Source organism: Xenia sp. Carnegie-2017, unplaced genomic scaffold, assembly GCF_021976095.1.
Source record: "Xenia sp. Carnegie-2017 unplaced genomic scaffold, XeniaSp_v1 HiC_scaffold_24, whole genome shotgun sequence".
Taxonomy (NCBI): Eukaryota; Metazoa; Cnidaria; class Anthozoa; order Malacalcyonacea; family Xeniidae; genus Xenia; species Xenia sp. Carnegie-2017.
The window spans coordinates 7,277,112-7,290,144 of NW_025813487.1; the positions used below are offsets into that span (position 1 = coordinate 7,277,112).

The window sequence follows — 13,033 nt, forward strand, 5'->3', positions numbered from 1 at the left end:
TATAAACTCACGCTAATTAACCTAATTTCTTTCAATAATTGACGAAAATTAGTCAATTTGATAAAAGAATTTTTGGTTTCACAAGAATTATTCCACATTATTCTTCCAGCATTATTTTTATGAATTTCAGTACATTCAGTTGTTTTCAAATTTCCGACAAAATCAGCGATTTTACAAAAATGGGGAACGCCTGGGGACATAAATTTTAGTTGCGTGTACCTCACTTTTTGTTAAATATTGTTAATACAATCATGAGCATTTATTGTGTAAATATTAATGATGACAGCTTCGTCGTGTCTGTATGACATGTATTTGTGTCTGAATGTAACAGAATGAATTAATTACGATATATTTCAAAATAATATGAATATATTATTAAATAGATAAAAGGTAGTATTATGTATTCATATATTTGATGCTCTTTAACTTCATAAGTCAAAAAGTAAATAATAAAGTCAACTTCCTATGGAAAAAATGACAGTTTTACTATTGTCTGCTCCTTTTGCCAACAAAAGATTCACCCAGCAAGACACGAAAAAACTATAGACTTCCATCGTTTTATAGGCTTTCATTGGAGCAGATGCAGGCTTGAGCCACAATTTCACGACGGACACGATCCCCCGGGAAAAATTGAAAAATTGAGAAAAGAGAGGTCGAAAACGCTATTTCCTGCGTTTTCATGATCAGATACATGGTTTTGTGATTGCTTGATTCCACGTTTTTGTCAAATCATTTTGCGTTTTGCATCACCAGTGATAAGGACCTTCACTGTATATCATAGGTAGTTCTCTGCATGACAACACAATCACAACACGAAATTCTGCTTGGTAGTATAGTATCGGATTTCAGGGTTACGAAATTCCTTGGTCATATAACTAAAAACATTTTCAAATCTTAAAAAAGTGTGACATAAATAACATTAAATATATAATTTTATTTTAACTATGTTGATTAAATCTACTTCATTCAGTACCAATATACTTGCAGGCTAACAACATGTGCGCATTGCGTACTATTTTTCTTAAAATGTATGCCTTGTATTTAATAAACGCAGTGTTTTGGGATATACCCAAAGGCCATGAAATGAAGAAAGAAACGTGAATATTCATGATAGCTACAAAAATAGTGTTCTGACAAAAGCTTTGCTTGGCCCAAAATGTGGACACTGTTTTTCCAAAACAAACGAAATGGGAGGGAAACCGGTGGATCCGGTAAAAATCCCTCAATAAAAAAAGATCAAAAATTTAGAAAAATTTCTTTAAATTTTTTTAGTTTTAAGATGTCTCATAGTTTTGTTGTTTTAAATGATCCCGATGATCTACTTTAACACGTAGCGTAATCAGATCGTACAGCGTTGAATTTTCAGAACGACAAAAAAGTGCGCGACCTGACCATTCACCTTTTAATAACAATGAAAAATGAAATGACCAAAGTGACGTCATGACTTGCATAAAAATCAGTTTTGATGTACACTAGACTTTGTTCGATTCAAAATAATTACTTTGATTTGTTAAGACCTTCATTAATAGCTGGCTTTCACTCGTGTGTTTAGTCAGAAAATTTAACAATTGTGAAATTTAGTTTTACGGAGTTTTTAACTGAATTTGAAAATGCTTTATACTGCTAACCATTATGCATAATAAAAGTCGCAAGTAAATGGTTTGAACCAGGGAGTATCGCTATATGTTTGTAATGATGATCGTCCAGGTTAATAAAGTCTTGAGAAGGACTGTTTTAAGGGATATAAAGTCGCAAGTGTGAATCTTTCAATAAGGACGCTTGTCTCTTGGTGCTTCTGTCCGACTTGATCGTTCATTCATTGCACAGTTAGTAGGCCTAGACATAGCTACTCTACAAAAAACACGTTATAAATGTCAGCATAATGAATGAACAAAAACAGAATTTAAATACATGGAAAAAGAACAAAATTTTCATACCTGATTTCGAAGCGTTGTCCTGATCAGTCTGATCCAGGCGACTTAGTCGGGCCCTTTCTTTTTTCACCGCGTAATTGTTGCGTGTATATTGTTGAAATTAATTGCAACACTTTTATCTTAGAAATTCAATGAACCCTACTTGCAGCATTTCAATTTTCCTTATAAACGTTAAATAAAATTAGAAAAAAGTAGCGACTGAAAGCCAGCTATTTTCTCATAGGAAGTGACATCTTTTATTGATATTCTTTTTAATTTGGGAGTTTTTCTTGATTATGGTTCAAATTATAAAAATAGACCATCAGGATCCTTTTTAACGATCTCATGCAGTTATTTATGGAAGTTAATTTTAACACTTATCGACTCAACTTACAAACCACAAGACATGGATTGTGTTTTTCCACTCGCTCCTTTTCCATTTTCGTAGAATACAGTCTTTATTGTAGTCCACTCACTCCAATGTTAATGCTCATACGTACATATGCCGTTATACGATGTCCATTCAAAACGATTGTACCATTCCATACACGAAGTTACCAGCATCATTAACCAATAAAGTAGCTACTGAGATCATGAATCACTTTTTGTATAGATTACAATTGGTAAATTCAAGCAAAGGAAAAGGGATCACTTCATCACTCATCACTCAAAGAATGCTTAGTGCAGAGTTGATCTTCTGTGAGTATAAGCTGACCACCTTTAGGTGGGCTCATATAACAATGGGGCCCATCATCATTATATGAACAAACAACTGACATCAACAAAGAATCCAAACTACAAATGAACATTCTTGGCCATGAATCACCATGGCACATGAGTAATGACAAACCATTAAGAGTAACTGAAGTCAATGACACAGGTGGTAGGGACTTTCACAACTCCATCAAGTGGGATGTACAATATAAGAAAATATGAATCAGATATGGAGGATGAGCAAGTTACAATATGTTTTCTGTTTGATTATCCAAATGGTAAAACATGTACCTACATTTCATGAATAGCATTAGTCAGTTGAGTTTGAAAATTGAACAATGCAACAAGAACTTTAAACGATCAAAGGCTTAAAATCGTGGTCAAAGCATTTTAAAGTGAAAGATTTCATATTACAAAGCCAACAAATAAGACTAGTTGTTATTCCATGTAACTCATACTTCACTACTTAGTCAGTAAAAAGGAGAGACTTTATCTTATTTTCTAACATTTAAGTGACTAAACCGTTGTTAACATTCCTTTAATTGAAGTCATGACTGAAATTTTTTATTGTGATTGTCTCCTTAGGGGCATGTCACCCATTCAAAAAGACAATAACTAATCCTTCAAGGAAGGCTTCGGTGCTTCTAAATAAAAATAATTCGTCAGAATTTTTTGCATTTATATGGCATTATGCATAGTAACGGGATATGATGTTGTAGGTTGGGATTCAAGAGACGATAATTAATGTAGAAACTAGACTTTAATTTTGTCCAAATATTTATTGCATCTTGTAGTCATATCTTGCTAGGTTAAGGTAAGGAGAGGGTTTAAATGCGTTTTGTTTGCCCTGATTTTCTCGACTACTAAAAATATTGTAAGAAATTTGAGCAAAAGACAATTATGGATCTCGTTCATTTCAATTCTTCACCACAATCTGAAAAAACTGCACCTCTAGCGTTCAACCTCATAGTGCATTTGAGACAGACGACAAATTTAGTGCATTTATCATTGCATATATTCAATAATGACTAATGTGACATTGAAGAAATAAACCAAAAGTCAATAGCATCAATAAAAAAACATTGAAATTTTCAGAAGAACAATATAAAGATAAATCAAGAAGCAATTTATCGTCAGCGCAGTCACTTACATTTAGTTTCCAGCCGTGGGATTTATTTTTATACATGATACCGAAGCAAGTACGTGGGTAAAACATTTCAAAAGGGTTTGAAGGCAACACCTTTATTTTGCTTTGCACAATTACAAATCTTTATACTTGTCGTCTATGTGTATAGTCTTGTTCCATCTAATGTGAACAACATCTGCTTTCCACGACATCGTGATTTACTTGTGGCAACACTTGAAGTGAATAGTATTTTATGCATGGTGTTAAGCATGTCATTATATGTATTTGTTCCACATGATTGTTTAACATTCATTGTTCGTACTTGAACAAATTACCAGATATCTATCAAATCTAATTATTAAAAACAAAACGTATTGTTGCCAAACAAAAGAAATATGCTCTCTCTTCATTGATATACGTAAAATGTAAACGATAATTGACCATTTTTCTGTGATATTACGCAAATCCTTAATTAGTTAAAGTTATTCAGCCTATTAAACAACACAATTACATCGTTTTGGGCATTAAGATGTTGGTGACGTCAACCAAAACATCCTTAAACCCTCTCCTAACCTTAACTTAGCAAGATGCGACTGCAAGATTCAATAAATATTTGGACAAAATTAAAGTATAGTTTCCAAATTTAATATCGTCTCATGAATCTAAGCCTACATCATCAAGCATCGTTACTTTGTATAACGACATTAAAACGTAAAAAAATCTGAAAATTCTAATGACTTTTTTTATTTAAACGCATTGAAGGTGATTTGAACGAAAGTCTTTGTGAATAATGACATGCTCTAAGTAGCCAATCACAATAAAACATTTTTGTCACGACGTCCATTGAAGAAATGTTAACAACGGAAAATTAGTCACTTAAGGGGCTAACCGTGATTCAGTGAGGCGTTAAATTATTTCGACGCATTGAAAGGGTGAGGGGGCATCTCGAGTCGATTTATCTGATGATAAGTATAGAATCGTTTTAGAATTGTATTGAATAGAATTTTGTCATTACTTTGTGTTGATGCTTGGTTTATTGTAATAGTTGTTTTATGTTTGAAAAACATGTCCAAACAACTGTAGGATCAAGTTGCAAAAAATTTTAATGAGATCATTATGTAAGAAAAAAAACATGACTGAAAACATGTTTTTTGGGGAGGACATTTTGCTGCGTAGCGGTTATTGATTGATGATTGGGGGGGCAATATTTATATACTGTATACATGTTCTACTATATTAGTTATTTAATTTCTTTTGAAATCCATAGTGATTAAGGATTATACAAAATAAATGACAATAAACTAATAAAAAAAAGGTTGACTTTTTTGTGCCTTTTGATTCCTACAGTAGGTAACAAAGAGTTGAAAACCCACAACAGACATGTTCATATATTTAAAATAACCCTTTCTCTCTATTAACTACAACTAGCTCTGTTTGATTCATATTTTTTCCTTTGACAGACATTAGTCATGGTCTTTTCTTTGAAAATGCTATTATGGACATAATGTTCCATTTTATAACTTAATTTAGGCAAAAAATCTGCAATGTATAAATTATATGTTCCATGATTGTGGAAAAGTGTGAATTGGTAGAATATTGTTGTAAAAATAAGGCAGGTTATAATTTCACCTATCAAAACAGAAGTTGTCACCTGTCAAAGTTGTGATGCAGTTGATGTGAAATAAAAAACACCCCTTCATCAATGACACCAAAAAATGCACTGTTTATAGGCAAACCTTGCTTCTATAGTTTCCTCAAGGATGCGACAACTTTGGGTAATTATATTTGTCGAATGGAGATTCTCATGTTGATTCACCCCACCACTAGCTTCATCTTTAATACAAGTTTCAACTATAGCCACAGATGAATTTTCAAACAAAGGTGAGGTCTAGCTTCTTGGGGAAGTTGGTTTTGAAGCTATCTGAAGAAATGTGCAGAGATTAGGAAGATATAAAACAACGTAACAAATTCCTGTAATACTCCAAGCTTGGTAAAACAAAACTCTGTAATTGAAATGTATAATTTACGTATATTAAGATGCAAGTTATGCATGATGAAAGGGTTCAAATTGGTATTTGAGGGAAGGAGCCCCTTTGCTCAAATTTCTCTCACAAAATCAAGGCAATCTATAATTGATAACATTGATAGAAAGCCATCTAGATTGAAACATGCACTAATTTAGCTTCAAAAACAAACTTAAACTTTTATGACATTTTGTTAACCCTACTATGCTATTAAAAAGATAAAAAAGTGCACTATAATTCAATGTATTGACTTGAAATATATGATTTGCTTAATGCACATGATAAGGTAAAATTGTAACAGTGTTTTGTGAAGAAGCAAATAATGCCATGTTCCAACCGATATTTCAGAATGCAAGATTAGTTATAATTATAAGTCAATATCTTGGGAATAGTAAAAAAAGTATTTTACTTTATGTTAAGTCTTAAAGTATGACTTAAGTTTTGAAAAACATCATAGTATTAAACCAAACTGAGGTTGATGGTATTGTTTAAATATTTTGTTACTGTTGCATTCTTAGGTCATTGGTGTGTAGTCTAATTTAACTCATAAAGCCCTGTTTCCATATAATCGTCTCGATCGTCTGTCGTCTGAAAGCGTGTAGGGACGATATTGCACGCAAACGTTTTAATCGTCTAGATAGAACAGAGTTTCATCTTGACGATTGTAATCGCTTTGATGGCCTTGTTCGTTTCGATAGTCTTGAATATGTTTCCATAAAAACGCTCTAATCGTCCTTGAACGCTTTCAGACGATTGAAGATCGAGACGATTATATGGAAACCGGGCTTCAACGAATGCGGCAATGACATTTAAAAATATAAAATAAAATGAACAAAAAAAATGTGCTCCCTTTCGGACATTTCACTATACATTCATAATTCATAAAAAAATGAAAATTTCGGTTTAGTTCAAAATCCACGAAAATAAATCATCAATAAATTTAACTCACCTCTGTATATTTCATACTGTGTTGTAAACATTTATCGCGTTGTCTTTACGGTTCTCGGTTTGTTTGAAATTGCATCTTTAGTGGTCACTTACATACAGTTTTTATTCTATTTTTTCTCGCACGCATATCTATTTCCAAACACTCATAAACAAACGGGCAATTTCGATTGAACATTGTATTGTACGCGCGGAATATATCTGTCGGGGAGACTAGGGAGAAGGTGAAACGTAAATAACGCTAAAATGTTTTTTTATTTCAACCAATCATTCGCGCCATCGGTTCCCGCACTTGCGTTCAAAAATTGAGGTTTAAATTCCGCTGCACGAATATCAATTCGATTTCATGCGCCACTAAAGACAAGGTTTATATAAGGAAAAAGGTAAGTTATAACTTATATGTACATCGGGTTTATTTAATTAGAATAACAACAAGATGGATAGGTCTAATTGAAAGTACTTTGTATTTTACACAGATAAATTTGAAGTTATTGCCACATGATATTAAACGGAATGTAACTATTTAAGCTGATTCATTATTTTCAAACCATTGTTACATATATAAATCGTAATGCCAAACGCATTTTGGAAGTTTAACATACTAACGATGATACAATTGTACGTATGTCACTAAATAGTACAACTGTACGTTGGCGAAGGCCGACCGAACTGTTGTGGACGAAATATACACTATAGCAGGCACGTTTATATGAACGGGCTACAGGGTGTATCAATAACGACATTTAGAAACTAACCTATCGTGAAATTTCAAGACCTGATGACGATGCTAATCTCTGTGATACATTTCAGCGCATGTTTTGTTGTTAGAACTTGTGTCAAATTCCCAGGATCAGAAAAGCTTTTGCGCAAGTATATGCACGTAGCTAACAATATTTTATGCAGTAGTGTGCCGAGCCTAGTCGTAGCAATTGAAATTATCACAATACGTCAATTTCTAAAGATCTTTGATACACCCTGTACACTATACACCCTGTATACATTACAGCCTGTACACAATAGACCCTGTACACAATAGACCCTGTACATAACACCTTGTACACTATACACCCTGTGCAATACAGCCTGTACAATACACCCTGTAAACAATACACCCTGTACACAATACACCCTGTACACAATACATCCTGTACACAATACACCCTGTGCACAATACACCCTGTGCAAAATACACCCTGTACACAATAACCCTGTGCACAATACAGCCTGTACACAATACACCCTGTGCGCAATACAGCCTGTACACAATACACCCTGTGCACAATACACCCTGTGCACAATACAGCCTGTACACAATACACCCTGTACACAATACAGCCTGTACATACACCCTGTACACAATACAGCCTGTACACAATACACCCTGTACACAATACACCCTGTGCACAATACACCCTGTACACAATACACCCTATACCTGCACACTTTACACCACATACACTAAACACTCTTCAAGATTCATCACTAAACACTGCTCCAAGGGCATTAAAAAATTTAAACATTGAAACCATTTGAAATCAACTCAAGTTTCGACTATAAATGCATGGTTCAGCAGTAATTGTACCCCAAGGAGGCAGCTAGTGCACATAGTAAATCCAAGAATACAATTCCTTTTAATTGTGTTTACGCCTCCTTGTGGATCAATGGAAATTCTAAAGGTCAGATGATATCTACGGATTGAATTCTTTTAACACACCCTGTATGCTTTAAATACACAATTTGTATAACAATGTACCCTCTTGTGCAATGGTGGCTCAGGACTGGGTAGTAGAACAGATGATTACACATTGTTGCTGTTTTACACTAGAGTCCCCAGAGTGCTCAAACATGTAGAAATATTCCTTCAACTTTTATGTTCTTGAGGACAATATTCATAAGACATCCCTACAACATAAGACAAGGTATAACAGATTTTTAAACTTGTGGTTTGCCAGAGGGGTGAGGGCATCTTTAAAAGAATGTGGTTATGTGGATGCCAAAGATGATTATAAAAACAGGAAAGGCATACTGTATATAATCTCAATGTTTAAAGTTGTGTGCAACACAAATATTGAAAATCAAATGGTCTGTCTGTACTGTATGCATGTTATTCAGAACTAGCTTCATTGAAATACTGAGTGATGCCATGAAATGCTCTTCAAAGTAATGTTTAATGGTGAACATTCCGTCTCCAAACGCTTTCATGCTAATCTTCTATACCCTAATATGCTTACTTTGACAAAAATTGCAAATGAGAAACCACACAATCAGCACAATGATGCAAATATAGATTATCTTTAGAAAAAACAATGGAAAATTCACTTGGTAAATTAAAGCTTAATTAATGTTTTTAAGGAAGCTTATTGAGCTTTAAATGAAATACATACCATACGCTACTTTGAACATGATCGTATATGACAGTGAGTTTCTACTCAACTTTAAAATTAAGTTCCTGAAATGAGGAAAAAATTATTTTCTGTAAAGAATCACAAGCTAATTACTTCAACTAAAATGAATACTCCTCCTTAAACAAAACATTAAGATGCATTATCAATGGTGTTGAAAGCATACAATAAGTGGAAAACATGACACAACTGCCAAATTGGTGAAGACGGTTTTAAAGATGTGCCCCATTTTAGTCCTTCCAGTGCCGTTGTGCAATAATATAGGTTGCATCTGAATTTGTGCAAACTTGAAATTGATAGTTATTTGAATGCACCAGAAGAATGGCTAGCTTCAAAATATTGCACTACATTCTTTCTGCACATGATAATATAGCCATAGAGCAACTATTTTTTTTGAAATTCTCGTGATTTTTGAAACTGCATCATCTTGTCTACAATAATTCCTCATTGGCATCTTGGTTGCCAATAAGAAGATGTTCATTCACAGTGACTAATCAAATGTGACAATGTATGTTTAATACATTATGAGCATTGATCTGTGTAGATTGCTTCCCCCTGTTCCATATGATGTAATCATTTAAAGCAGGTGGGACTGTCAAAGCTCACCAGACTGGATCTGGTAATAAAAATTACCAACTCTGATCACACTAAGCTAACCTCTCCTAAAGCACTTGCAAGATACAAATAAAGAGACTTGATTCTAATTCATGCAATTTAAAAATTCACTCTATATTCAAGGTTAGTCGTTGAAGGACTGCATCTCAAATTTCGCTAAAGACATTAAAAATTTCAGGACAACACTTTCCCAGGGCCACTGCTACAACATTAGTTAGGGAAGGGTGTTATTCATCGATGCAGCAGATATGAGTTGGACGCATTGAGTTCTCTGTGACCTTGAGGTCTTATACAACTCAATGGTTGGGTGCAACAGAATATATGAATTTTATAGCCCCCAGCTACGACCCTGTCTAATCATTTAATACTTGTTTAACAAATATTTCACCTTCGCAGCTATTCTTTTCTTTGTCTTAGCACTTTCCATGCACAGTGACCAGAGAGTTTCACAATGTTTATTCCCGTGTATCAAGTTCATCCACCCCCTTTCTGGCTGCAATTCAAACAGTCATTAGTAGTATAGAGAGCGTCGTTTCTGGCGCACGTCACATCTTCTCGTCATTTCTAGCGCACCTCACACCTTCTCGTCATTTCTAGCGCACCTCCCACCTTCTCGTCATTTCTGGCGCACTCACAGTTTGAGAAGGAGTATACACAAATCTAAGCGCCCCAGCCCTAGCATAATTACAGCGAATGTCAAACAGCGAATGTGATTATTATTTAGAAGTAGCGTATAGTAGGGTACGTGGTAAGATGAATAGTGAATCAAAAAGAGTACGTATGAAAAGACAAGAGCAAAAAGAAAAAAGAGAAAGAGAAAAAAAAATTGAATAATATAATAATAAGACAAAGAGAAGAAAATCTTAAATTACAAACCAGGCTGCTAATACAGACAGGTACGATACAATTAGCAGAGTAATATTTATATAGTATAAAGAATCGAGATGGACACTGTTAGAGAGATTCTGCTACTATATAAACAGGGTCTTATAAGTGGAAGAGCTCTAAACTCATTCGTTGAAGCTTTTCAACCACTAGCATCTACATCAAGAAAGCGCACCAATACAGCTCCACCTGAACCTCCTTCGGCACCATGTAAGCGCAGACCGCCTGTAGGTTGGGAAGCTGCGTATGGAAATATGAGCGACCCAGCGTTAATACGCTATAACGAACTTCAGTTTCTAATTGCGATTCCTCCAAAAACTGAAACTCAGACGCCTCTGGCGGCCGGTTCACCCCCTTTGCCAAACGTGAAGTGTTCTTATTCAGTTCTAGATAATGAAGGAAAGCCTTCGGACTCATCTAGCGCTTCGTGTAGCAAATCTTCATCAAACAACCGTTGAAGATTCGGGTATTATACTTTCTATTGTGAGTGTGATAATTACTTTAGCAGTTCCCATCTGTTGAACAACTAATGTTGCATCAGCAGGTAAGTCTACATCTATAAAATCGCTATAGCTACATTCAGAGTTAATATCACCAATACGATGTGTTTTTGTTTTACTTAAGACAAGTAATTTGCTAGGAGATTAAGTACTCGTAGCGCCCCTGAACTTGTAAAACATTTTCCTTCGAGAGCCTCACGCGTAGGTTTATCTACGTCTGAATAGTTCCAAGAAGATATGACTATTTTTTCAGCACTAGAATTATATTCTAGTTGGAATTTTTCAAAATTTTTCTCTCTATTTTGTCGTAAGTATACTTCTACTGCTCGGCGAAAGAGATCGTTTGTTGATTCAAATTCATGAACCGGAGTTTCAACTGCGTTAGACATTTTAATGTTTGTGTGACAATACACAACTGAAGTGATAAACACTATAAATATATTATAAAAATTTTTGTTAGTATATTAAGAATACTCTAAATAGTGTACCTCATAGCTTCGCGTCCAGTTAGGGGGTATTGTACTAACATATGACATCAATTTGTTAGTGGTATCATGTACGAAACTAACATAGGGTCCCCAATTTTGTTGAAATACGGTGGATCTTATATGAAACCACTCGTTTTGAGATCATTCAAACCAAATGTTTAATAATGCTATTTTATTATTTTCGAGTGTTTTCCCAGTAGGAAACGTGAGGCCCTGTGGCTCCAATATCTCCTTTAGGCCCTTGAGTTCCTGTGGCCCCGGACGCACCATCGCTTCCATTAGTCTCATCAGTTCCGTCATCCCCTTTAAGCCCTCGAGGTCCTGTCTCTCTTTTGGGCCCTCTGTCCCCAGGGTCACCTTTATCTCCCTTAGCTCCTATAAAACCCTCATCACCTTTCACTCCTTTTTCTCCTTTTGCTCCTCTAGGACCCGTATCTCCTTGAGCCCCCGCAGCTCCTGTATCACCTTTATCTCCCTTAGCTCCTCTTGGGCCTCTAGGCCCTGGCGGTCCTAATTTTCCAGATCCATAACCATCATCAGTTCCACCGATTACTACAGTTGCCATTAGTTTGATGCAACGTTTATATACCTACTATATATAATAGAAAATTTTTTATTAATTACTGGATTTATATTTGACCGCGAGAGAAATCTATGACGAGCCTCCAGTCAGACCCGCGATTTTTTTAAAGCTTGAGCTTCACCTTCACGGCGTGCGCTTTCAGCAGCGGCGGCAACAGCTTCTTCTTTTTCACGCTCCAAGTTCTTATTTGTCTTTTCCATCTCTTTAAGTAGAAAAGCCACATCGGCAGCCTGTTTCTTACGCATCGGAGCGTCGAATTCATCTTGGATAGTGCGTTTACGCTCGTTAAAACGCCGAAATTGATATAGAACCTGTTCAAACTCTTCATGTGAGACTCGGCTGTCACTGAGAGCACGTGACGTAATATCACCAACAGTCATCAGAATTGTTGCAGCAGCTTGGGCTATGCGGTCGTGCATTTTAGCCTCTTCTCGAGCTTTTTACAAACAACACGCCCAACACCTAAGATCAACACGCCAGCGACAGCAAGAGCTTCAAGAGCGGCCCCAGCCGGGGCACTCACACCAGATAGAGTGAGAGCAATACCTCCAGTTCCTGTCACGACTGTAAAGGCACTCGATGCAGCAGATAAGGTGTCCAGTGTCGAAATAATGCGCGTGTATTTCTTACGCAGCTTATGACGAGCGTCACGCTCTTGGCGGAGCTCTGCCTCAATGTTTGAAATGCGAGCAAGGCGAAAGTTTCTCATTTCGACTGATGAACGGGGTGAAAGAACATCTTCTACCCCTTGGTATTCATAATCACGTTTTAAATCCGGATATATCCGTGGTAACAGCCTAGGAACGTCTACTGGCTCGACTGGAGGTGCGCTTGCAGT

The 13,033-nt window shown here is 35.7% G+C and overlaps 1 protein-coding gene across 1 annotated transcript; it reads right to left on the reverse strand.

Moving 5' to 3' along the window:
- Nucleotides 1–11,787: 11,787 nt before the first annotated feature.
- Nucleotides 11,788–12,575, reverse strand: LOC124452049 (gliomedin-like). Its single transcript, XM_047002643.1, has 2 exons — nucleotides 12,288–12,575; nucleotides 11,788–12,201 (listed from the first exon to the last, which is right to left on the reverse strand). The coding sequence occupies exons 1-2, from the start codon at nucleotides 12,573–12,575 to the stop codon at nucleotides 11,788–11,790; spliced, it is 702 nt and encodes a 233-aa protein (XP_046858599.1).
- Nucleotides 12,576–13,033: the final 458 nt, after the last annotated feature.

Coding starts and splice junctions, on each gene's coding strand:
- LOC124452049 (XM_047002643.1), bottom strand. CDS start 12,575: ATGACTGTTGGTGATATTACGTCACGTGCTCTCAGTGACAGCCGAGTC. Junction 12,202..12,287: donor AAGCTTTAAAAAAATCGCGG/GTCTGACTGGAG, acceptor TATATATAGTAG/GTATATAAACGTTGCATCAA.